Below are 27,292 nucleotides of genomic sequence, written 5' to 3'. Positions count from 1 at the left end.
GATACAATAGTATAGAAATAATCCCATGGAAAACAGTAACACATTTCATATTAGAGAACTTGATTATTACAGACTTACTCCTTGCACTTTTTAAATATATTAAAAGTAATACGCTATAAGAAATAAATAGATTTCCTTTAAATGTTCCTCAAAAGTTTTACAACATATCCTTTAATCAGTGTGATCTTACCTTTTTCTGAAGGACATTGATTTTTCTTTCTTTTACTTCCAACATGTCTTTCATATCTCGAATCTCTCCAGCCAGGGTTCCTTTCTCTTCTGTGAGGTCTTGAAGTTGTTTTGTTTTTTTATTCAGAAAGGTTTCTTTTTCTTCCAATCGTAACCGCAAGGCATCAACCTACAGTAAGTAAATCAAACATATTTAGGTATTAGTAAATATCATCAGCTTTTTTTTTTTCTAATTCCCTTTTTTTTTGGTCACTTAAGAAATGTTTTATTTCTTTTCTACATAGATTTTCCCACTTTATCTCAGACTAAGATTCTTTTACTTGTTAAAATATAATAAAGAATGAAAGCACTTTTAGCACCAAAGCATGAACAGAAAAAGTAGAATAGTCAAAACATGAAATAGCATTAAAACAGTCCTAACTTGACATATGCATAAAGGACTCAAAAAAAAAAATCATCTTGACTTATTAAATATATAACTCATGGAAAATAGTGTTCTGTATCCTGTATTTAATTTGCCCGTTAAAGCCACGAAGTAGGCAATCAGATACTGCAGTCACTACACAGATTTGGGCACAGATCAGTAATCTAGAAACAGAATTATTTAACAAAGACATGGCAAATAGGGCAATGATATGGTTCTTCACTATTCTCCAGTGTATATCGCATAAGTCTCTTAACAAATGGGCCTTACTGTACTTTTCTGCAGTAAGCACAAAACCCTGTCAACCAAAATAAGGGATATTCCAAAGATTTTCTTAAGCAAGAATGTCTTAATACAGAACCTCACCAAATTGCTCTGCATTACATAACTGTTTTCCTCTAGAAACCCTAAAAGAAAATTAAAAAAAAAGAAAAAAGAAAGAAAAAAAAAAACAAAAGCGTTCTATCAGCCCAGAAGGTGTATGTAGCCTTGATTTTCTCATTTCTTGCTCTCTAAATGCTCAAGCATGCAATTTTATTGTTCTCATAATGCAATTCAAACAGTTCTCAAATTATGGTCAGGCAAATGCTTGCTAGTGGTCTGGAAAAAATCCGTAGACTACTTGATACTGGTTACTATTTGTATACAGTTGTTTCTATAACCAACTCTATTGCTAATTGCAATTAAAAGCTTGGGTACTCATAAATGCATTTGGAAATAAGAAGGAAAAATAGCTGACTCTCCTCTGCTACAAGATGGGGGGGGAGGAAGTAACAGCCACCTGCAAGGACAGCAGCATAAATATTATCATCAAAAACAAGAAAAACATTTGGTGAAGCAAGGAACAAAGTGGCAAGAAAAAGGAAAATCTAAATGACAGGGTACCTGTTCAAGGAAATGGAGGAGGAGGGAACTGGCTTTTTGGGGAGTATAACCAAGAAACAGGAAAGTATGCACAATGTGAATAGCCAGACATGGCCACAGCAGCAGGCATATACACATGGATCCAGGTAGAAACACATAAAAAAATGTCAAAATAGGGGAAGAAAAAAAGAGCTAGACAGAAAAGCAACTTTTTTTGAAGTAGATTTAACAATCCCACTTCACAGATTCAAATCCCTAGCACCTTTTTTAATAATACCTTTCTACATAAGCACTGCCTAGAGTAGTTACCACAAAGTAAGGTATGATTCCAAATGGAAAAGGTGCTACTCTTCACATTGTGAAGAGCAGAAGAAGCAGTCACTATCAAGATGCTCACTGACACAATCTTTGAAAACTTCTAATATACTATTCAGACGATTGGCTCTGAAGAACTTTTAAAAAGGTATTCAAAGTAAGAGATCTTGTCACAGCTTCCTTAAATTAAAATATAATAAAGGAATGGAATAAAGCAAATACATAAGTGGTCTTACAATGATGTGATGGTGAACTGGAGGTGAAACCATAAGGTGAGATTGTAAGTGAAAAGTAGAGCTGGAAAATGAAGTTTTGCAAGATTTAATGGTGCAGCTTTTTATGTAGGAGAGAAGAACAAGACAATTAGGAATCAATACTGTAATAATTCAAGAATATAAAAATATTGACTGTAGAATGTAGGGGTTCAAAGTACAACACGTAATCTTTGCTGTCCTTGATAATTAACAAAATGAAGAATTACACATTTCACTGAAATGGAAAGAGCAAGTAACATTATTGCTACAAGAATGCTTTTAAAAAAGTGTATGGAAGAGTGGGATAAGTTGAATAGACAAGTAAAGAAGAATTATAAAGGGAAAAAAAACAGAAATTAAGCTGCATTGGAATATCTCTCTCTAGTTTAAAATGTTTATCAATTTCTTTGTCTAACCCAAAATGTGTTTGGGGGGGGGGGGGACTTAATTCACTAATGCCAAAGAAAGAATTATCCACCACATAAATTCTACTCCTAATACATTTGTAATAAAAGGTATTTTATGTAATAAGATAGTAGACATATCAACTCATTAAAGCAACAGAATATGTTTGGGTTTAACCATCAGTACCTGCAGAGTTGCACCTTACATGCATTGGTGCCTTCAGTGAGCACTTCCACTAAATCATACCTGTTTCTACTCTGCTCTGGTGAGACCCCACCTGGAGTACTGCATCCAGCTCTGGGGCCCCCAGCATAAGAAGGACATGGACCTGTTGGAGCAAGTCCAGAGGAGGGCCATGAAGATGATCAGGGGGCTGGAGCACCTCCCCCCCTGTGAAGACAGGCTGAGAGGGTTGGGGTTGTTCAGCCTGGAGAAGAGAAGGGTCCGGGCAGACTTTACAGAGGCCTTCCGGTAGCTATCCTATAGTCTTCCTTAGAGCCTTCCAGTCTCTAATGGGGGCCTACAGGAAAGCTGGAGAGGGAATTTTTACAAGGGCATGTAGTGATAGGACAAGGGGTAATGGCTTTAAACTGAAAAAGGGTAGATTTAGATTAGATGTAAGGAAGAAGTTCTTCACTGTGAGGGTGGTGAGGCACTGGAAGAGGTTGCCCAGAGAGGCTGTGGATGCCCCATCCCTAGCAGTGTTCAAGGCCAGGTTGGATGGGGCTTTGAGCAACCTGGTCTAGTGGAAGGTGTCCCTGCCCATGGCAGAGGGGTTGGAACTAGATGATCTTTAAGGCCCCTTCCAACCCAAACCATTCTATGATTCTGTGTTTCCACATTCTAGTTCAGAAATGCAGTTACAAATGAATCACTCTGAGCAGCTCACAGGCAACACAGCACAGAATACTAGGTGGGGATATTTTGGGCTAAAAAACAGATTTCATCATAGATCAAGTTTTTAAAGGCCAAAAGAGATGCTTTTTTTTTTTTTAATGTGAGCCTCATTATTGAAGACTAATTTGTAAATAAATAATACAAGAAGATGTAGTATACCCCTGAAATCTTGTTAGCACCTTCAAACATCATAAGAGATCAACAAAACCAACCCACTGTCAGTGTTAAGCATTATGGATTCAATTCTGCATTCCTTGTGCAGTCTCTAATTCCCAAATTCAAGCCTGGGGTATGGAAATCAAGGAGTCCATTCTTAGTAAAATATTTCAGTTTTCCAGAAGGCTGGTTAACACATTGAAACTCAGTCCAGGAGAGGAGATACTAAAAATACTGCTATAGACCTACTTCCACATTTGCCCTTCCGCTCTGCCCAGAGAGAAGAAGATGCTCTGTAGCACAGAAAGCCCACAGAGGTGGCAGCAAGGTTTGCAATCCATTAGAATGACATTATAATTTCATGCAAAGTAGAGAACTAATATAAAGAGAGTGCAGTCATTTATTATTACAAAGACAGCTTTCTTTGAATAGAGGCCATTTTTCTGATACTGTTTTCTTCTGCAGCTCTGAAACCATGAGGTGTTCACATTAAGTGGACCTACACAGGCTTGTTTTGGCCGCAAGGTACGCCATTGAGAAGACAAGGTTTGGATTGAAAATATATGATGTGGCAATCTAGAATAATTCTCCATCTACAAGAGTGCTGCAGGAAGTCAGGCAAGTGAGAAATTTTAGATTCACTAATCCAAATTTCAAACATACAAATGTCAGAAAATAAGGAACAAGGGTTTAAAGTTTACATTGCCTAGAAATTCACAAAGTTTATTCATAATAAAAAGCTAGATAGAAGTAACTGAAAGGGCATAAATGTTAGTTTTATATTTTCAAGTCCTACAGTTGGAATAGTCAGAAAGGATCCTATCTATTAAGCACTTTTTTTTCCTAGTTAAATCAGAATATTAGTAAAGTACAAAACAATCGGCAAATCTAATTTATTTTTATTTATATTCTTAGTTTTGTAATGCTAAATTTATTCAAAGCAAAAGTCTTTGCAATGCCATTTTAAAACTTGGTTTGGGACCAATTTAGATGATCTATTGGATCTCGAAATGCATGTTCTTCCTGCTTTTAAAATGGCTCATTGCTTTTCTATACACTGGAAAAAAAGATTTATATTCTACTGGATTTATTTTATTTTTAAGACTTTTTCCACTATATTACAGTAATAGGATTTTGCAGTTTGTAAGCAGTGTGCAGTATGAGATTCAAAGATGACTTTAAGTTAGAAAACAAGAAATAGTAGTAGCAGCAAACTTTCAGACCTCTTTTAATAAACATAAAAGACCTCATCTGAAACTCATTACCACATCTTCTTTATACATAATCACTTGTTTGCTTCATGTCTGAAAGCAATCCCTTAAGTCAAATCACAAAAATCTCTGTTGGGCCTTTAAGCTGCAGCTGAGAAGCTCGTCATAACATTGCAGCGCGAGCTCCAAAAGGGGTTCTCCTCAGTCCGTCACTGCAACTCTGATTTTCCATCTGCCACTATGCAGAAGCTTAATGCTTGAAGTCAAAGGGAGTTGAAGGTGATTAGACCCACTGATAAACAAAGCACTGATACTGTTCCCTGGTGACTGGGATAACACAGTAGCTTGCACATGTGCTGATACAGGTCTGTTCTACTTGGCTGAACGAGGCAGTTTCTGAGTCAATAGTCTTTTCTTCTCTACCCATCCAATCCCCACCCTAAGGGCCAAGCAGACAATTCTCACACTTCTTCACAGATTTCTTCCCACACACCCTGTCATCACAGCTCACTAGATTCAACTTGGGAATGGGGATTTTAGGCATTAAAACTTCGGAGCGCAAGAAGGCGTGTTGAGAGGATGAGTAGATGGTGCTGAAGTCCTGTGTGGAAAAGGAGAGCAGAGCCCCGTGTCCACTCCAGTTTCTCAAGACCCCAGTCCTGCCCTCACACAGCTGTTAATTAAAAAGCACCACATGACTGAAGCTTTCTGCATTTCCTTTCACCACTAGCCGGCTCATAATATGACTAATACATTATTTCTATTCCCTAGACAAAGACACAAATTCAACCTGGAAGGACAAGAGAACATGTGTGGTGGTTTTCTTTCACACCAAAAAGAAACACACATGGAACTCCACAGCAGAGCTGCAATCACCATCTTTCCTTTCACCAGTTAGCATTCAGGCCATCCACATAGAAACCTTTAAGTTAGCACACGGGTTATGACCTCAACTGTGCCACAAAGTACCAGGCACCTAGTATTTCAGAGTTGTCTGGACTGACTCTAAATGCAGAAACAGATTGTTTTCTTGTTAATGTCATAAATAGATTACTCCACACACCTTCAAGTAAATAGTTGACACCTTAGATCAATTCTTTCAGCTCCATGGTAACTTTTTAACACTTATTAATGAACACTCATGTGTTTGAGGTGAATTGCATTCTTCCATAAGAAGTTGCACATGGACTTAAGATCTGAATACATTGAGATGTAAGTGGTATAAGGTCTGCCTAGAACCCAGTTCCCACAAGAGATTTTTCTTAATATAAGCCTATCTCAGTTTTCATTTAAGAATTCATTTCTAGCCTTGGTAGATTCAAATAAAAGCTCTAAAGCATGACTGAAGCACAGCTTCAATCGCACTGAGAAAAATGTTCTAAAAGATTTGAAACAGCCAAAGAATCTCGATCCCAGCAACCCCATTTCACACGAGGACAGTGCAAGCATTCGGAAGGAAAGAGTACAGCATGTCCAACCACAGCCTTAGGTGGCAGATCCTCCATTCCAGTCCCAGTGTCTCCGAGCCCCACTCCTCCCTCTCTGGCAGACAAGTGGTTCTGGCTGCTCCACAGCCAAAGAGGCCACCCTTATTGCCAACACAGAGAGATAAAAGACAGGCTTACACTGCACGTCATTCTCTGTCAGGGACCCTGACACTTCCCTAACAACCCATGATGTAACCTCCAAGCCACAACAAATCCAATGTCATACTTAGGAGGTTAAACTGCCTTTTTTCCCAGCCCTTTCCCAATTAAATATAGGTCAGCAAACGCTCTACTGTTCTAGCTAGAATTTGAGTTCCACAGAATTACGAGGAAATTCCTTCTTAAAGGAGTTTCACCTTCCTGGTGAAACAGAAATCTTTCTCAGATATGATGAGAAGAAGCTTGTGACCTGGGTTACTGACATAGCATTTCCATGTTTCAATCTGGATCACAGAGATTCAAACTAATCTTTTGCAAACCATACATTTTCCTATTCTTTTATAAGACAATACCTTATTTGATGCTCCCTCTTTTTTTCCCCTTTGTGCAGAAATACTTTAACCATTATATATAATAATTAAAGCCAAGTCCATGTGAGAGCTCAAACTAAAACCTTTAATATCAGAAAAGGATAACACACCATGGTTTTCAATCTGTGTCATCCTTTTCTCCTTGCAAGTACAGGAAATGGAATTATCTCAGTCTTCCTCCCCAGAAGCTACTTTTTGTGGAGCTCAAATTAGATTGTGTCCTGACACCAATGTTGGGAAGGAAAAAAAAAAAGAAACAAACCAAATTCTGCTAAATATATCTCTATTTTCTCACATCTCGTCAACCAGTGGTCAGATATCTTGAGACTGATACAGCAGAATACTCTAATTCAAAAATCCACCTACACAATGAAGCCCAGGTATTTTGATAGGACAGGTATATCATCCCCCAAACTAACATACACAGCAAGGAGCCATTCTGAAATCAGTGCTCTTTTTTCAGAGAGGCAAAACTCTGAGCCAATGCCAGTCTGGGAGAGTGAATAAGCAACTCATACTGTGTGTGGTCTTACATGTACAGATTTATTTTCTATTCACAGGAATGCAATGTGGAGGTTTACAAGAACATCAGTTATGTCAGTCATTTTCTTCTTCCCTAAATTCTTCTTTCTGCCTCCAGTAATCATGAATCAAGACTTTTATATTTCTCATAATCCAAAATAAAACTACCTCAGCCTGAACTGCATGCGACCTTTTACTATATGGTATCTGTTTGGTGCTAAGCATGTATGACATCATTTCATAAGTCAAATATGAACCTCCAGATGGTGTAAAACCAAAAAGCTGTTAAATCAGTTCCTCATCTTGTGGAAGACAAGGAGCAAAATATACTACTTCATTTATAGCCAGGATGAATTTGCCAATATTAGAAGTTATCTCTTCCCTGAAAATGGTACTGTGAAATCACATCTCCCCAAAAAACCGAAACAATGAAGTATTCTAAATGGAGCACGCCAGTACACTACGAGAAATATCTGCCATTTTGTTACTCCTCCATTTACGTCTATGGCATTTTAAATGTAATCTGAAAGGAAATTAAATATGGGTCATTTTACAACATCAGATATATATTTTTATATCTGAAAGGATAAGGATTTCTGGTACACAAAAACCCTCTCTTTGGCTTTTCACTCAACACTATGTAATTTTAAGAGTCCTTGACTTATTTCTCCCAAGCTTTGGCAGTACATTTAGTAGTAAAACTTGGCAATCTGAAGAACACCACTATTTTCCAGAAAAATAAAGCAAAAGCAGATCTGATAGCTAACACACAAAGCATTTCAAAGACCTCTGTCCAAGTAAATTGCTTTTTAATTTTGTCTAACTTTTTCCTCAGCAACTACTTATTTCAACTATTTAATACAATAAACTCTGTCACTTGCTCTGGAAATATACAACACACTGCAAAAACTTCAGAATTGGGTTATATTTTAGAAAGAAAAGAAAAGAAAAGTTTGTGTAAGTGGCAAAAATTGCCAAATTCAAAGTTGAACTTTATTAATCTTCATGTCATCACCTACCACTCATGACAAGCTCCAGTAGTGACGTCTATTTCTTGAAGTTCCTTACTGTTAATTGTTTAACTTGTATGCCGTATTATATACATCATTTATGAAAGTGGTTTTAGTGTTATGGAGCTCCATGAGGAAGTAAAACATGAAGCAGCACTGCTGTGTTTCACTGTTAAGAATTATTTATTTTACCATCATAAATAAATACATTTAAAGCAAAAGTTTGGCTGGGGTTTTTTTAAACTAATTCTGAATTTACTAGTCAAGCACTAAGTGTACTGTAGTACCACACCTGAGGTAATAGAGAAAGCAAACTGTAACCCATTGTCAATCTCCATCCTAACCCCACCTCTGTTCCAGCACACACTGCAGTCAACATTTGCCACTGTGTCCCAAAGCCAGTCTTCTTCCCTTTTGTACTATCATTCTCTCCCTTCCTGATGACCCCTACAGGCTCCACAGGACTGCTGACACTTTTCTGTGCTACTATTTTCTCTCAGTGTATCTTTTGAGGAACCACTTCGGTTAATCAAAACAACAAACTTCCATTAAAGATCTTAGTGCCTGTATTTATACATCTGTATGTATCTGGGGAAATGTAACATACTAAGTTTTGATTATGAAAACCAGTTTAAACCATGAAAAAAAGAGCTGTCACTTCAATTTTCTATACAGAAATACTGACTTGTGAGTACAGAGAACATGTCCTCACGTGGGCCTTTTTGCAAATATGAGAACCGAGTTACAAGTATAGAAAGGATATCATCTGTCTTTAAAATGTCCCAACTGTACTCTCCACTTCAGAGCTAGTAAAAAAAAAAATTCTAAAATACAACAATAAAAATAAAACTATCCCCTCATCATATTTGTCCCCCATTTTTCAGTCTGACGTGATAAACATGATTTTTTTCAAAGCAATGGTTGTACCTTGTAATCCATAGTATAATACATTCGTTTCTTTCAAAAACATCTGATCTATGTAAAATTCAAGGCAGAAAAGGCAGAACGTGGCTACATTTTGAAGCTGCAGACACTTGAATTTTGTACAATTAATACAATTTACATTCTTGTTCCAAATTGAAACTTTAGTGAGTTAGCTAGCTTTTTCTCTTCATAGAGGAAAATTCCACTTTCAAGCATTATTTCAACAACATTCCCACACCTATTACTCTGGGTGTTAGGGTTGCTCTAGTTTACATTTTAATTCAGCAAATGATGTTTCTATAGAGCTGATAGTTAACAGGCTTTATATTCTTTAAAGGATAACCTATTTCACTGTCTTCTTTCTACTACTTCAGTATTTAAGAACTGACAAAAAGAGAGGGGTTTAAAGCAGCTGAGTATATTGTAGTCAAGGGGAACATACAGCAAGCTATATTAGATGGTTTATAAACACAGAACAGTGTTGGCTGTTCACATCAGGAAAACAAACTCATACCATCTCACACCTTTTCCCTCACAGAATCACTGTCACAAGCTCTTTCTTCTGTACAAGGATGGGAGAACCACCTGCTAGTGTAATGCATCAAACGCACTCATTCTCCTTTACTTACTCCTTGAAAGATGGCAGCTACACGTTTCATAAAGTTCCCAGCCTCCCTCCCCGACAGCTTAGCCAGCCACCATCTCTACTAATCAATCTTGATTTTTCTTTCATTCTTTTTTTCCCAGTCCAGATTCTGCTGCTCTTTAAAAGAGAAAATTGGTAATACTGACTGGTCAAACTACACTAGAAAAGGTTTTTGCTGAACCAGAGATATAAATGGTTCCCTCAGGCAGTTTGAAACTCATCCTTGTGGAACATTATATGCCACAAGGAATTCTGACCATGTGTAGCTTATCAATGCAGCCAACTGCCTAACAGCTGTTTATTCAAATTTACATCTTTGCCTACTCCTACCACCAAAATTAGATAGTTTAAAGCAACTAGTCCAAAGTTCAGAATTTAATATTCAGTTCAGTTCCAGCAAATTTTGGAAAACACATGGGAACTGTAACTCGTGCTAATACTTAAAGTTTTTGTTAATAAAACTTCCAACACTAACCTTACCTCATTGAACTTACCTCACTGATTTTTATGCTCACTATAAAACTATAGCTGTCATAATATTTTTGAATTACTGCAAAAGGAAGTCAGTCATTCCAGAGTCAATGTTATTTAGCAACATAATGATAGTTATAAATTCGAAATACTTAAAACCAATTTACAGAACTATCAATCTTGGAAGCTTTTAACTTTTGAAATTTCTGTCTCCAATAACAATCAAATTTTATTATACTGTACCAGATTGATAGAAAGTTAATTAAAGGCCACAATGTTCTTTTTTAAAGTCATGCCAATGCATTTAACTGCTTCATGAAAAAAATGTGTAGAGTTCTGTAATAGTATATGAATCATCAGTAAATATGTTAGCTTTATACATGATAAAAATAGAATTTTTACATGAACTGCGTTTCTAAGTTTAACTTTTTTTAATAGTAGAAGTCAGTTATTACAAATAGTTGACATAGCAGTGAAAGTGTAATTTTCAAAAAGCACATTTAGATTTGTAACCTACCCAGAACATTCAAACAAAGGAGGTGCCTGTAGATAAAGCTCTCTCCAAGTGAGGTAGTGAGCCTGTGTTATGCTTGCAGGGGTGAGCTGTACCCTTGACCTCTCTCTCAATTTTACGTTTTGAGTGAGAGACATCTCTCAGAGGAGAACCTTATGATTCGCCCTGTTCTGAGACAGGAACACCTGTTTATGTCACCCACTTGTTTATCAGACATTCCTACATCAGTAGGTCCAGCTGGAATCAGCTTGGCTAGACGCTTATCTTCTAGAAACTATGGCCAGCTCATAAATAGAGTGACATAAACCAGCTTGGGCAATATTTTTCATTTATTCATAAGAACGCACTGAACAGAGAAGAAGGTTAAAACAATAAGCTAAACACATATTGTTTACTTTAAATATAACACAGTGTTTTCTTCAAGAAATATGCCATTTTGGCTTTTGTATCTCTCCTGCCCACATTCTTCCAAAGACCAAGTTATAGCCCTTTCTCTGCAAAATGCTGCATTTTTCTCACGAGTGAATAAGCTTCTAACTACTTGTAATCTCTCAGATGAAAAATTCACCTCTAAAATTTTCCAAATCTAAAAGCTGCAAGTGAATTCCTCTCTCTCCCAACAAGCCAGGCTCTATAATCTCCTAGACAACAGTAAACATCAGCTGGTTTGGTATTGACCTTGAGTACCAGCAAGTGTTACGGGTCTGCTTAGCTCCATCACTTGTCCTCAATCCACACCTTTGGCTCTCTAGGCCCTTCTAGAACTCAGAACTTTCTCATTAGCTCTGGCTTTTGAGGCATGTAAGACAAGGCAACCCCCTTGCTCACTCCCCTTGCATATATGAGGCAAGAAGATATTTGCCTGGTATTAGAACAGAGTATGGTGGTTTACTACATTAGATGGACAAAAAGGTGATTTGGAATATTTGACATTCCAGTAGTAATGTTCTATAGAGAAAAGCTGTCACAAGTTAGGAGGTCCATTTTGGCTCTTTTTGAGACTTGCTCATGATGGAAGTTCTTCTCAAGGAAAAAAACTCAGTGAAGGTTCAGTTTGACAACATCTGGCATATTCTCAATATTTTTACATTTCAACTAGAGCTGGTAGTATGCTACGAGACCCTCGTACAATCAAGTTTTAAAAAGATAAAAGGATAAAAAAGGTACTTTTATAAAAAGATAAAAAGGTACTTTGCAGGAAGATTCTGTGCTTAAACATGCAATTATTCAGGAGGTCTCTGTCCTCCATGCAATTACAGACATCAGCCACCCTCTTCAGAAAGGCCTAGTGAGCACATTAGTCTTTTGGGGTTTTTTTCCTAGCTTCATAGTCAGCCTTTTTTTACCCATGCAGATTTGGGATGTATATTTTCTTGTGGTAACAGTACACAAATTAAGAATTATTATAAATGCCAAGTGTTTGCCTGAAGGAAAGACAATATTTGACTTTACAATTTACTAACTGTAAAAACAGACTGCACTGATCACACTGTGTACAAAGTTCTCCCTCTTTATCTTAATAAATTAGGTTGAGCTATGCAGGCATATCAGAACGATGTAGACCTCAAATCAGAGGTTGCAAATTAACTTCAAAAAATGAAATTAAAAGTGACATCCTATTTTACATTATTTGTTCTACCAGACCAAGGACACAGATTTCATGGAATTCAGAAGTCAGATACACTAAAACAAGAAATAAGAGAAAACTAAGAGACTAGATAATTAAATTACATCTTTCTGGAAATAAAACTAGAAGTTACGTAAGAGCAGATTACCTCGGGAGAGATCTTTATTTCCATACTCAGAGTTTAACCATACCTTCTACAATGTTTGGTGCAAGTAATAATTAGTGAGCAATATTAAAAGCTTTTTTTTTTTTTTTTAATATGGACTTTACATTCCATAAATGGACCCTAAAAGGACTACTCTGGCATGTAGTAAGCTACATTCTTGATAAATGTTTATCTCTGTATCTACTAAACACTAAAAAGATTTTAAAAATTATAGATATCTCCCAGCAAGAACATTCTAAGCTATTCAGGATATAACAAATAGCAATAAATAATTCTTTCAATAGCAAAGCTTGCATATCAACCTCAGAGACAGTGGGAAGTCTGTTTCAAGCAAAGGCACTATGCACTCTAACTATAGCAAAATTTTTTGCTTCCTGCAAGCGGTAGGTTGATTTAGGGGTCAACTTAATAAGTACATGTGTGTCTCAGATCAAGAGTAAAAAATGGTGTTGATCCCAGTGCTTGTAAGGATAACTTTTTTAATATGAGGTTTATTTCTGAACTAAGGGAAAAATCACTGATTAATTGTGACCCAAAAATAAATGCTTCTCTAGCAAGTCCATAGTAATCTCAGTGCTATAAATGATCGACATAGGCATTTCAAACTCAGCTGATGATGATAATGATTCTTTTTAGCGGTGTGGTATAACCTTAGTTTTCAATTATGGAGTCTTGAAGATTAAAACATCTTTCCACAGGAATGAAAATGCTTAACACATGCAACTCATGTAAAATCTACTTCTTTAACTGAAGGAGGAGCAAGAGTTGAGATTCTGCTTTGGAAGTAAAACTTGGTATATGAACTTCAGAAGAAAATTTAAGTGCAAGATCACAAAGCAAAAATTTCAGACTCAAAGTTGAGTAATGAAAATTCTTTTTGATAATAGGTGAAACATTAAAAAAAATCTAAATACATATTTATAGCTACCACAGGCAAGGTTTTAAGAACTCCTGAATTACACAATTAAAAACCCTTTGTCAGCATTGCCTCAGTGTGATATCTGCACAAATCGCTGCTTCTCATGTGAATGGTAGCATTGACTAGTCTACACCAAAGATAAACCAGAAAAAGAACAGGATATCACTTAAAAGCCCATATAAGGAAAACAGCTCTGTGCTGAGATTAACAAAAGGAATAACAAAAGAACCAACATTCTTGTATTACTTGACATTGTAAGAGGAAAAAGCTAAGGCTGTAATAGCAAACTATTGCTCAAAATTAAGGACTTTGATACAAAATTCAAAGATATATGTAGCAGAGCTGTGTATCGCACAATTACTTGATTTTTGCAAATAATCAACTTGAAAAAATCAGAAAAGCAACCTTAATATAGCTCAGCTGTAACAGTGCCTTTGGATGGATCATCAACTGTTTGGCACAGGAACTTGCCAGCTAGTCTAGTCTTGTAAGAGTACAGATACATGCAGTTCTCTCAACTTTTCCCAACAGTGCCTTATCCAGAAACAATTTAAACAAGTATTTACTAATAGCAATACTGTATTTGTTATCTAATGCATGGAACCTTCCAGAGTGCCAAGAATGGTAATCTCTCTTCTGGAAGCTTATATCTGTATTATCAATATTAGGGGATGATACCTGAATAGCCATACGTATGTTATGTCAGTTAATTTTGGGACCAGAGAATAGTCTGAAAACATTTCATTTACAAGTACAGCCAAAGTCCTTGCTAGTACCTAGGAGAAGTAACTTTACTAGGCTAGTTTGCAAGTGGCTTGAGAACACAATTAAAAGCATACTCTAAATCATGCGATAACTAATTATTTTCTTAAAATCTCAGATTGGAAATAAAAGTGTTGAAACTCTTAAAAAAAATCCCGGTCTTTATGATGGTGTAGAAAAACCAAGATCTAAAAAACTCAAAACAGGAAGAAAAATATTTTAAAATACAATTTAGATCACATTTAAAATGTTATGATTTTCATACTCAACAGATGAGTCGATTTAAAATGTGAGGGCTGAGTAGTTTTCAGATTTATGGAAACTAATAGCTTTTCAGTGATACTCTGAACCCTTTAAGAAATTGGTCTCTGAAATGCTGTATCATATATATTAATGTAATTCTGTAAGTCATTATTCAGAGAAATCTTACAGAAAGTAGATGGCCCATCAGCTGAAAATGATGAGGCTTGGCAATATTGCTAGAATTAAACTATTTTGTTAACAATAAGCGTCTCAACCAAGAAGCAGATTGTAGTCCTACTGAAACAGAAGTGAAGCCATTGTGCCTATCTTAGATATTGCAAATATATTTATTTTTTATGCTGGAAACAGACTCCTAAACTAGTTTCCAGAGATTGTGCTGGCTTGTGATAAGAATTACAGACAAGGAAAGACTACTTAGACCACGAGAGGCTCCTTGAGATGCAGTGTGTCAAGAAAAGACTAAAAGGGCAGTTTCAGATTCCAGATTGGTAACTCCTTTTTTATGTCGTCTTTGCAGTAACATTCTTTAAGCATTTTAGGTAGAACTGGAGAAGGCATTTTACCCTAAAAAACTTCAATCATCACAGAAATGGTAGATCTTCACCTCATATTTTAAGTGTTTGAAAAGTCTAATATAAATGACACTCAACAATACTGCAAAGAAATGCATGAGATTGGAACCAGGGACATAAAAGCAACCATTTTACTCTTTGTACAAATACAGTGCTTATAATAGAGGTTACATGGTAAATTAAAAATAAAAAGTTATGCAGGAATGAAATCAGACATAAGCTTCAGTTGCAGGCTTCCTAACATACTAACAGAGATTAGCTTGCCAAATATTTTTACTGAATCCAGTCTGCCAGATCATCTAGCAGCAAGTCAGAGACATGTCAAGATCTGATCTTGCATTTATTTATTATTCAGCTGGAAGCTATAGGTTTACTAATTTACCACAATTATATTCCATCTGGAAGACACTCAGTTTCTCAGGACAGAACAGCATCTGCATGAGAAAGATAAAGGAAAATGGTATGTGTTGCTTTCATAAAGGTCTTGACACTAAACAAGCTATGTAAAGCTAGATATGAAAACAAACTGTATCACAGAAGTGGTCTTACACTGTCAAATATGTAAGCGATACTTTCAGAAAAAGAATCAGCAGTGAAATAACTCTCAAAAACTACTTTCAGAGAAAGAGCCCTGCAACCTGCAAGAACCAACAGTGACAGCCAAGACACGGGGACTAAAGGAGTCCTCAGCTGAGCACCAATTCAGTGAGAATACAAGCCAACTCTGATCCTTCAGAGTACAAGAAAGTCTAGAACCCACAGATCTCTTAACTGTAATTTCCAGGATGCCATTATATTCTTTCCTTCTCCAAAATGTGCAAGACAATACTAGTTATCAACATTTCAAAAAGAGAAACTCCATGTTTGGTCCTGCAATGCAGTAGAACCTGCATGGAAAAATCATTAAACCACAATCACCAACACTGGAACAGCTGAAAGAAATCTTCCTTCTTCCCCCTTTCTCAGATCTCTTCAAGGAATCTCCAATCTATAAAGCTCATAATCAGTAAAAAAATGTGGCTAATATAGATCTAGTACAACCAGAGTGTCACAGAGCAAAAATTCCCTGGGCCCTCTAAATCCTGCAGACACATCCCAGATTTTTCTATATACTGGATTCAATGTACTATTTGTTATAAGGAAAATTATGTTGGTGAAACATAACTACTATTATATGTCATATCATAATGAAGACACAGAAACAATCAATGGGGCAGTAGGAGAACTATTTAGCCACAAGAAAACAATTTTGCACAAGGCAATTTGTTCCTGACATCTCATTCCTCTAGGGAGTTCTGCAAAACAACTTCAAATGAAATGCCTAGGAATAAAATTCATAACTCTGTTGGATATTAAAATGGCCACTAAAAACGGTTCACAGAACAAAGCTACAAAATAACATCTACAAACTTCTCAGCTGTGTGATTAAAACGGTGGTCCCTAAGAAAGCCCAAGGCCAGTTACAAATTTGGCAATCACCTCTGTAGAATATCCAACATACAAAATGTATGATTGCACCTAGTGGACAAAAAAAAATAAAATTCCAGACTAGCCTAATTTTCTCACAGGAACCATCAAAACTATACAGAACTGAGTTTATCTGAATTATCCCTGGCTTGGGAGAGCCTTCACCCATAAAACGGATTAAAGCCTTCCCTAAAATAAGACTCAACAAATGAAGACTCCTAGAATTGTAAAAGGAGCAAAAAAAGCCACTGAAAAAATTAAAAGGCTTTTCATTTTACTGTACTAAGCTAAAATTTAAGTGTGATGCAATAAAATGCTAATTCATTGACCTTCCATTTACTACTACTATTATTTTTTTTTTTTAAATCTTGTTAGCACAAGTCTTACCACTAATTTGAGTAATGTTTGTCAAATGTATAATCTGTATGCTGGGTATGTTTCAACAGAATTTATAGAAGAGAAAGGTGTCATAGCATTCAACATAACTAATCAGAAGGAACCTAAAATAAATACAGTAATCTGAAAATATGATGAATATATGCTTTTTAGAGAGTTGAAGAATTATTTCTCTGCTCAGACTTCCTCCCAAAAGCATGTCAACAATCTCTCACCTACAGGAAAGGACTAGATGCAAAAATAATGATGCAGGACAACTGCTGTCAAAACAAAAACAAAAAACTCTAATTATATTTGATAAATGATCCAAATGTATTAAATTGTGGTCATTACACATCAGATAGTGAAACATTATTGAACATAACTGAATTATACATGTAAGCTCTGTGTGGTTTATTTCTTTTCTTTTTATTTTTCCTTCTTTTATAGCAAAATTTTGTCACCAGCAGGAAAAGAAAATGCAGGGGGAGTAAAAAAAAAAAAATGTAGTCAATACAATAAAGTATATAATTATGTCAGGGTGCAAATGACATTTTCTACCATTTTCTGTAGAAGGACTTAGTGTCTTCAGACAATACCTCAAGCAGGCAATCATCAGCGAAATGGTTCTACTCTGTCCAGCTCAGTTTTCCTGTCCATAATGTAAACATAGTAATTGCTATACCTGTCTCTCAGACATACTATGAAGTTCCAACACTTACTAAAACCTTTGAAAAGTGCCTTGCACAAAAAGCCAGAGGTCTGTCACTCCACAAAGGAAAAAAATAAGTAGATGGGGTAATGGAGTGTTGAAACAGGACAGCAAGCAGGCAGCTTGAGCCATTTCTGGAAACACCATGGTTCCTTTAGGAGCAGGGTCTCTTCCAAAAATTCCCAAGGAAAGGTCCAGAGTCCCATAACGACAGTTCTCCCACTGAAGCTTGTGAAGTATTTTCAAGACTTCTGATAGAGATATTAAAGAACTGCTATTATACTTTAAAATAGTAGGTTGGAAGGAAAAATGCAGTATGATGTGCAGCATCTTAAGAGCAGATATCCTCCAGACCAATTTCCATTAGTATTATTAGTATTATAAATGTTATGTAAAAATCTGATCATTACCCCTGGGACAGTTAAATGTACCCCTACTCAGGTAGCCTGTGAAAGGTTTCCCATATTTTAAGGCTTTTAGCAAAAGTTCAACTGAGAATAAAAAAAAAAAATGCAAGCAGACATTTCAAATAATTCTTTTACCCAGGCCTTTCAAAATGAAACCTTTTCTTTACTTGGTTTTCTCAGATCTTGAGATGCTTCAATAATAATTTCCCCCAGCCTGGTCTTTCCTCTTCCGTACTATCTACACTGCTTCTCTATTAGCCAATATTTCACCAATTCTACCATTCTTGGACTGAAGAGTCTCCCACTTCAATCACTTGAACATGATACAGCGTGAAAAGCCTTACTAAGATTCAGCTAGATTAGACATAATGTATTTTCTTTGTCTACAGATTAGTGCTCTTATCCAGGAAAGATACTGTCTTAGTCTAAGTTAACAGATTTCGTAACCAAAATGGATGCACAGTGGCTCTCTAAAAATGGCTAAATGAAGAGGGTTTTTTCATACCAGAGAAATAATCTTTTATAGCAAATTCAAAGGGGGATACTCAGAATAATGTATGTTTTTACTTTAGATACAAATGGATTTTTAATATTTGTTTCAAGCTTGCTATACAATCTGGGAATGGAAGTGGTAAAATTCTATTCTAAATCCTATGCTAGCAATGAAGTTGCAAACTCTGAGTAACTTTGTGTTCCATACAAAATATCACCAGAATTCCTGGTTTTTTGAATAGAATATGTTCAAAAGGCTTTTGTTGAAAATTTCTGTACTTGAAAGTATGTCTTTGAAATACTTTTAGGATTGAATCTTCTAGGATTTTAACTCTTTCAACTGAGGTTATTCTTAAATGTGAAGATATAAATGACTGTGGAAAGGATTTTGCTAATATGCCATAGAAAGCATGCAAGAAACATTCATTTTTTAAAAAATGTTTACTGTTTAATCATTCTTAATATTCTTTTTTATTGTATATAGTATATATATATTTAGTGTATATTCTTTTTAGTTTATATATATTTAGTGCATATATAGAGTTGTATATACATATTAATGTATAAACAAATATTACAGCTAAAAAAATCAGGGTATAAATAATTTAACACAGAAGTAGAGGCTACATGAGAGCAGATTTATTAGTCATGGAAATGAAACCTGAGTATGAAAATTCATTCCCCAATCTTTGACAGTTGACATTAACATGGAGCCTTATAAATCTGCCCTTTAAGAAATTTCTAAAAGTAAATAAATAAATAAAGCAAGTATCATTCCTCATCTGTTTTTCTTTTCCTGGAAAGCATTCTGAAAGTAATCTTTTTTCCAGACATAGATTATTCTGCACATGGGTGAAATTTTGCTCCTTTTTCCAATCTCCTCAAAAGACTGGGAAAATAAAGATACATTTCAAGAAACAGGACAATGCCAGCACACGGAAGGAATCTTAATGTAAAGTTTAGCATAGATTAACTACATAGGATCCTGCACTATGCAAATTTAATTGTATTTATCAGCACATATGAGTATCACAATACCATGTCACGGAGAAGGGGAAAAAAAACCAAACCCCCAGAAACCCCCCACTTTTCCAACCCAGTAAGTTAAAAAGGACACATTAGAGAACTGCTAATATTTCTCTCTGTAGCTGTCAAGCAGTCTTAAACAATACCTAGTGGCTTTCCCTATGTAATCCCATGTAGGGACACACATTTCACACAGTTCAACTAAACGGCAAAATGCATAAGTACTCTGGAGCCTAAAATGATGCTTCAAAGAATTTAATTTCCAAGTACTCATTTAATAAGGATGTTTGGGGGAAAAAAAAAGTGAAGAGCTAGTAGTTAGAGAATAAAACCAACCACGTACAATTTAATTTAATTAATTTATTAAATATAGATCTACCTAAGGTTGCATTACAAAAGCATATCTGTGGATACATAGGTGTATTAGCCTCTTTGATTTCCATCTCACTTTACAAAAAACAAGGGGGTTTTTAGGCCTATCATTCCTGAAAATTAAATCTAGGACAGGAAAGACAGCCTTTGTTCTTCCTGCATATATTATACCTCTAGTAATACCTCCACAGTCTGCCTGTAAACTTGTGCAGATGCACTTAAGTGCCTCTGTAACTGAAACTTTCTAAACCCTTCTATTATTTATGCAAGAAGAAATATATCCCTCTACCCTCATTCATCTCTGTACTGGATTGCAAGATCTAGCAGAGGACTAAAGAAAATTAAAACTTTATTTGCTGAATGATGTATATAGATGTGATTTTTAATGTTACCAAAGAATAAACCTGAGGAGCACAAGGTGTCTTTTCAAATTAATAAAACAGTCCCATTTCTTTATATATATGTACAAACTTTTATTTTTTTATATATATATAAATATTTAAGGTTTTGCCTTTAATGGGCATTCAGCCACTGAAATTGTACCATTAAGTATGCCCTTAACTGGCTATTTTTCCATTTTGAACACCTTAATTCCAAGAATCTGTCTAAAGACTTAAACTGGCATCATTATCCTAGGAACATTTAAGAGTAAATGAATCTAAGGAATAATAAAAGGGTTTGACCTCAATGTAGGCATACTGTACCAAAAACACTTAAAAGCGTACAAGATATTGACTTCAGGCAATCTTATTCTCTAATATAATCTATTGCTTGGCACAACAATAAGGGTTCTTCTTCAGCACAATTGCTGGTCATAATTAATTGCAGTAAATGATGCAAGTTTTATACACATGAATATTTTTCCTGTGAATTAGGTAATGTTAAGCATCCAAGGAATACAAAGAAGCACTTAAGTAGCCTCAAGGTCACATGCTATATAAATCATTAAGCCACTGAAAAATAGAAGCCTTAGAAACAAAGACAAGATTGCGAGTTTGCAAGCAGTACAGTCCTACAAAAAAGGAAATTCAGATGGCAATGGACATCAGCTATCAAAACTCAATTTACAGAACACAGCCTTTAAATAACAGTAGCAGCCTTTCTCTGGTCAAGTTTTCAACAGTGGGTTGCAATCCTCAACACTGGTCTAAAATTTTCTCTTCTTATTTAGAAAGAAATTTATTTTTACACAACTTCAGGATTTCTCTTTCAACCATGTCACTGGTTGAGAGAGCGAGACAATTGTACATCACACAAAAAGTTCTAGTCTTTCTCTTTTAGCTTTTAACAGCAGATGCCTGATTATGCCACTATAACAAATATCTTTGAACTGTTTAACTTACTAACACAGTTAAAAGGAAAAAAACCAAAATCCTAAATATGTAATTCATAAAGCAGCATATTTTTCTTAATTAATTTTCTCAAAGTTTACAATATCTGTACTAATTCTCTGTAACTAGATATGTTCTGGATCCATTCTCAGAGAATCTGTGTGGAATAAACATTTGAAACTTCTTAAAGACTAACTAAAACCATCTTTCTACTACACTGCAAGGCAAATGATTTTTGGATGTTTTGCATTTTTATGCTAAATAGCGCAGCTGCAATTGATAAAAAGCAATCAAGCTAATTTAAGTCAATCATGTCCAGGAGGTTCTCATCACTTGTATAAAAATGCTCTCACACTCACTTTAAGGCTTTACCACAGCAAGTAGCTTCCCCTCCTCCCTCAAATTTTGTACCTTAAAGTTCCCACTGAATCTTATGCAACAAAGGAAATATAATTCTTATGGAATAAGAATCTTTATAGTTTTACGCTATAAACCAAACCTGTATGTCTCATCTGAACAAAAACTTAGGTTGATAGTACCACTTTAGCACAAATAAAATTTGTCACAATACAGCAAAACTGTACCTTTAGTGTACATCGAGCCATCAGGTCAAAGGCAAAGTAAACTTCTAGCACTCGAAATGCACAACTGTTACCCTTCTAATGCATAATCTGGATTACATTACTGACATCATAACATATGTTTTGAATTTATTATTTTGATTTATCAATATGGCACATCACAGCTGCCATCCTGAGTTCCCTCTCAGCTGCTGCATTTGACATTTTAAATGATGATTGTTTATATTTTACAATTTTGCATTAACTATTGCCACTACATTTTAGATGTATAAAACTACTATAGCTATGCAAGAAGTCTTTCCTAGATGGGAAAAATCCAACATAATGGCTCTGAATTCTGTAATGATTCTAACCCATGTGGCCAACCCCCATGTGCATGTAACTGCTGACACTTTTCAGCCAGCTCAAAAATAATGAAAGAAAGAGAGGCCCTGAACTTCAAAGTATGCCATGCCTTTCTTCCTGTTCCCTATGAGATGGTTATGGGGTTCAGTACAGTAACTGGAGATGGAAGCAGAGAACCACATAACCGTGCCCTGGAACTCTTTCTCCTTCATGAAGAAATGAAACCAGGTGACAGCAGGTGCTATCAGATTGACTTAAATTGCTGTCGTAGCTTCTTTTCATGTTCTCTTTGAGCAGCTGCTCATCAAAATCATTTGCTCACTGTTCCCACAGAAGCAAATAGGGAAAATACAAAAACATCAAGAAAATCCTGCAAATAACCAAGGCAAGGTTTGCAAAACGTACCTTCATCTTCAAATCATAAAAACTGCATCTGTCTTAGTGGAGGAAAATGAGATAAAACCACTGAACTAATTTTCCTAATAATTTTTGGTCTACGGATGACACAAAGGTTTTTGTTGGATAGGAAAGGTTCTCTTTTTATTGACAGACTACTATGTATTTTTTTAAATACACTGAACTGTTAAATAACACATCAAACAATAATATAAGCTTTTCATCAAACTGTTTATCTTAGAACTCTAAGTGGATAATAATTCTTGGACTTATGTATGACTCATAATAATTATTGGAATTAATTACACATTGCAACTCTGAACTCACGTTCTAGAAATGCTTCTTTTGGTTATGCATCAGAACACAAAACTCTTCACAATAGCTAAACCAGCACAAAACAAAGCCAACTAACTGGAGGAACAGGCAGCACCTACCCTGGGGGTGTGGAGCCTGTCTCTAGAACCTGTGAGATCATACTTGGACCTCTATGCCTAGTTTGGACTTGCTCAGTACAAGATGGGTATTGAAATACTGGCATGAGTCCAACTGAGGCCCCACCTGGATGGTCATAGGACTGGGGCACAAAACGTACCAGGAGAGGCTGAGCCCCAGGTTTGTGCACGCTGAGGAAAAAGCCACTGGCAGATCTTGCTGCTGTCTTTAATTACTTAGTGGGAGGGTGTGAGAAGATAGAGCCAAAATCTCCTCAAGGGTGCACTGGGAAGAGATGAGACACAACTGGAACGTGGAAATTCCACCTTGACATAGAAAAAACACTTTTTTTTTTTTTTTTTTACCACAAGCTTGGTCAACTGCTGGAACACATGCCTAGAGAGGTTATGGAATCCCCATCTCTGAGATATCCAAAACTTGACTGGACACAGCCCTGAGCAACCTGCCCTGTGATTTTGTTCATGAGGTAAGTGGTGAGAATTCATTATGTAACTGTGCTTTTAACTATCCTTTCCACAATGAAGTTGAACAAAGATGATCTTTCAAGGTTTCCACTTCCCTAAAAACCATTAAAACCACTACAGACATGAAGTATGTAAAAAGAGAGATTGCCAGTAACTGCAAAAGAGAAATACTCAAACAAAAATGCTTAAGAATTATCCAACCCAACATAAGCAAAGAAGAATGTCAGATTTCAAATCAAACTATCAGCAACCCATCAAAGACAGCTTTTCTTGGGGACAATCCACCCAGAAAAACTGCAAAAGTTTAAATAAAATACAAGGCAGAGTTTACTTATAGGTACATCCAGAATACTACTTTTATTTTCACAGAATTGTGTGTTATTTTAAGTGATAGTAAAACCAACAAGAAAAATTACTATATTCCCAGTTGATATTCCCAGAAATTCTAGATAATAAAAAAAAAATATGCCAATGACAGGATATGTTGAGAGTGTGCTGAAAACATGCTTAAAGCATCAGACATTTTGAGAAGTAGACATGCAATCTGAAAGCTATTGAAAATCATAAATCATAGACCTGTACACAGGGAAAATCAGGCTAATCTTGTCCTTTTATCATGCCATCCTGCTATATTCAGTCATATTTAGCCATTACTATTCACATGCTTTGTTAGCTAGCTATAAGCACTTTTCATTAATATATTTTATTTTAACCCAATTTCCAATATTTTCAGGAAAGAATTGATAGAATAATAGAATGATAGAATAATTATGATCTGTTTTTTAAAAACCATGAACTATATTATGCCACTGTGAACAGAAATAAAGACCAGTCTCTTGCCTTCACATCTTTATTATAATAAGGCAAAGTATATTTTAAAGAGGATTTAGCTTGCAAATGGAATTACTCTAGCTAAAATGAAAGAGGCTGAAAACAAGTATAGTACAATGGCATAAATTAGAATATACACTTACACAAGATTTTAGGACTAAATGTACAACCCTGGTAGTGGCAATTACCTTACTGAAGAAGGCTATCAGGTTGGTCAGACATTATTTCCCCTTCATAAATCCATGCTGGCTATTCCAAATCACCTTCTTGTCTGTCATATACTTGGAAATGGCTTCCAGGATTATTCCTTCCTTATTATGACCTTCTCAGGGATCGATGTGAGGCTTACCAGCCTGTAGTTCCCTGGATCCTCCTTCTTGCCTTTCTTAGAGTGACATTTGCTTTCTCCCAGTCCTCAGAAACCTGCCCCAACCACCACGACCTTTCGAAGATAATTGACACAATGCCATCACCACTTGCAGGTACATTCCAGCAAGGCCAGGGGACTTCCGTGTGTCCAGTTTGTTTAAATATTCCCTGACCTGATCCTCCTCCACCGAGGGTAAGTTTACCTGGCCCTGGACTTTTGCACCGGTTTCAGAGACCTGGAATTGCTAGAAGGCATTCAGTACCTTGGCCTTCTCCATGTTCTTTAGAATCAGGTCTCCACTCCCATTCATCAGTGAGCCTGGATTTTCCCTAGTCTTCTGCTGTTGCTGTGCCTGCAGAAACCTTTCCTTGTTGCCCTTCACATCTCTTGCTATATTCAAGTCCAGATGGGCTTTGGCTTTCTTAACTCTATACCTGCACGTTCAGATGAGGTCTCCCTATTCCTCCCAGGCCACCTGTGCCTGCTCCCACCCCCTGTATCATTCCTTTCTATTTAGCCTCATAATTAGAGGAGGAGGAATGAGAGCAGATGTCAGTTACACAAAAGTGATCATTTGTAAAAATGCATGATACCAAAACATTCTCATATATTTTAACAATTCCTGAAAGCATTCTTTGTCCAGGAAAAACACACATCATTTAAGCTTACCCTCTCACTAGATATGTGACAGACTGCTTCAAAATTTATGACAGAAGATGACACAAAGTAAACTAGCCTGCTGCCAGACCACTAGTACACAGAATCATGCTAGAAGAGAAAAAGATAACAGAGGCAACTGGCACTTCAATGCAGATAGGCCTGAACTTTTGCTTGGCTCATAAACCAATGTAGCTGCAGGGCTGGGCAACAACCATGAGTCACCAATGCATATGAGTCTAGGTCAAGTCTAGCAAAGATTTCCTGCCTGATTTAAACTCAGTTTATTTGGTCCAATGGCACTTTTCCTACAAACGGAGGGCAGGCTGACCACACGTGTGTCTGTCTTTATTTGTGGCCTGACACTTGGCAGGATAAACTTCATTATGTTTATGGTTATGCTTAGGAAAACTATTCTCAATTGTTTCCAGTCTGTTGCAAACATAAAACTACAAGCTGTATTAAATATGTACTATTGTATTTACCACAACTTTATGAAATCATGCATAATATCCTAAAATGGGATAAAATAAAGGCAACTTCTCTTCCCCTCCCAATTTCTGGCAACATTTCAAAATAAACAAGGAAGCAAACTAATCCTTATATTGAAAGGTCAGCCAGGACCTTATTTACAGGAAAGATAAAAATAAATAAGTAAATAAATAAATTAGCCAGTAGGAGAAAAGCCATTTTCTCTTATATCAACTATGTAGAAAGATGAAACAGCTCTACAACAAAGTATCTCTAGTAATTATCTGTGTCTATTAATGAAGAAAATGGAATTTCTTCCAGCCAAAAGAGTAAAATGAAATTTACACTTGCCTCAGAAATTAAACATATTAATAGTAAGGGAAAAGATTACTTTATTGCAACTCAAATAATGTGGATCTGACTAGGTATTGCAGAGAATTAAGGTTTCAATCTTTTATTTGCATACTTTCTAATCTCAGGAACCTCACTGCTCCTGACATAAAGCAGAAAAATTTAGCTATAAATATTCAAAGACAGAAAAGAATGTGGAATTATAGCAAGATGCAAAATACACATTCTGTTTGAAATTCAGTGTAGTGCAGAGTCCATTAAAAACTGTTCACTGTTATGTTTTAGAGTTCCAAAACACATAAAGGATCAGCAAAGCGAGCGTAATCTGGAGCTCAAATGTATCTGAGCACTTTTTCCTCTACAGTTTCCTTCCTTGCCCTGTAAGGACTCTGCTTATTTTACATGATTTTGCTATGCATCTAAATTTAAAGATGAGAGATGAACCTCCAATACAAATCTTTACGGTAGTAATCCATCTTCCATGGGAGTGACTGACCCAAGAATGACTTCTGTTAGACTGGATATGGCAAGCAGGCATCGTGAACATTTTTTGCAAAAATGCAAAGAAAAAGAATCTTAGTAACTTCTATTATTACTGGTAGTAATTCCTACCAGAAATGTTGTTGTTGTTATTATTTGTCCTAAGTTTTAAGACAACATTAGTGTCCTCAGTGAAGAATATTTCACCTGCAATGTTCCTCCAAATTTACTACTGAAAACCACTGTAAATGTTTTACAATAGGAAGTAACTTTCTCCAATCTTGCTACAGAAATGCTTTAAATTCAACCATGAACAGTACATATACTTGGAAAACAGCAAAATATTATTTGTGCAAAAGATTATGAATATATAGAAATGGGCAGATATAATGGATATTCATTTTCATTTCAATTAGGTATTATAGGAAGACAGCTATAGTATTTATGAATATTATAATCTATTCCAGAATCCAATTTAGTGTTGCTCTAATGGTGTTCAGAACAATGAGTAAATGACACAGTGTAAAAGTAATTAAATTAATGGAAAGTATTTTAAGTATTTTCTTGGAACTTCAACAGTTC

At 35.9% G+C, this 27,292-nt stretch overlaps 1 protein-coding gene across 1 annotated transcript in view; it reads right to left on the bottom strand.

Moving 5' to 3' along the window:
• The window catches only part of ERC2 (ELKS/RAB6-interacting/CAST family member 2), a 393,279-nt gene that overhangs the window by 207,788 nt on the left and 158,199 nt on the right, over positions 1 to 27,292 (bottom strand). The window contains exon 7 of the mRNA XM_010573681.1: positions 191 to 358. Within this exon, the coding sequence (XP_010571983.1) occupies positions 191 to 358 (168 nt within the window). The remainder of the gene's footprint in view (positions 1 to 190; positions 359 to 27,292) is intronic.

Source organism: Haliaeetus leucocephalus, unplaced genomic scaffold (genome assembly GCF_000737465.1).
Source record: "Haliaeetus leucocephalus isolate CR32 unplaced genomic scaffold, Haliaeetus_leucocephalus-4.0 Scaffold2, whole genome shotgun sequence".
Lineage (NCBI taxonomy): Eukaryota > Metazoa > Chordata > Aves > Accipitriformes > Accipitridae > Haliaeetus > Haliaeetus leucocephalus.
The sequence above is the reverse complement of the archived record's forward strand: the minus strand, read 5'-3'. Positions and strand labels throughout refer to the sequence as shown.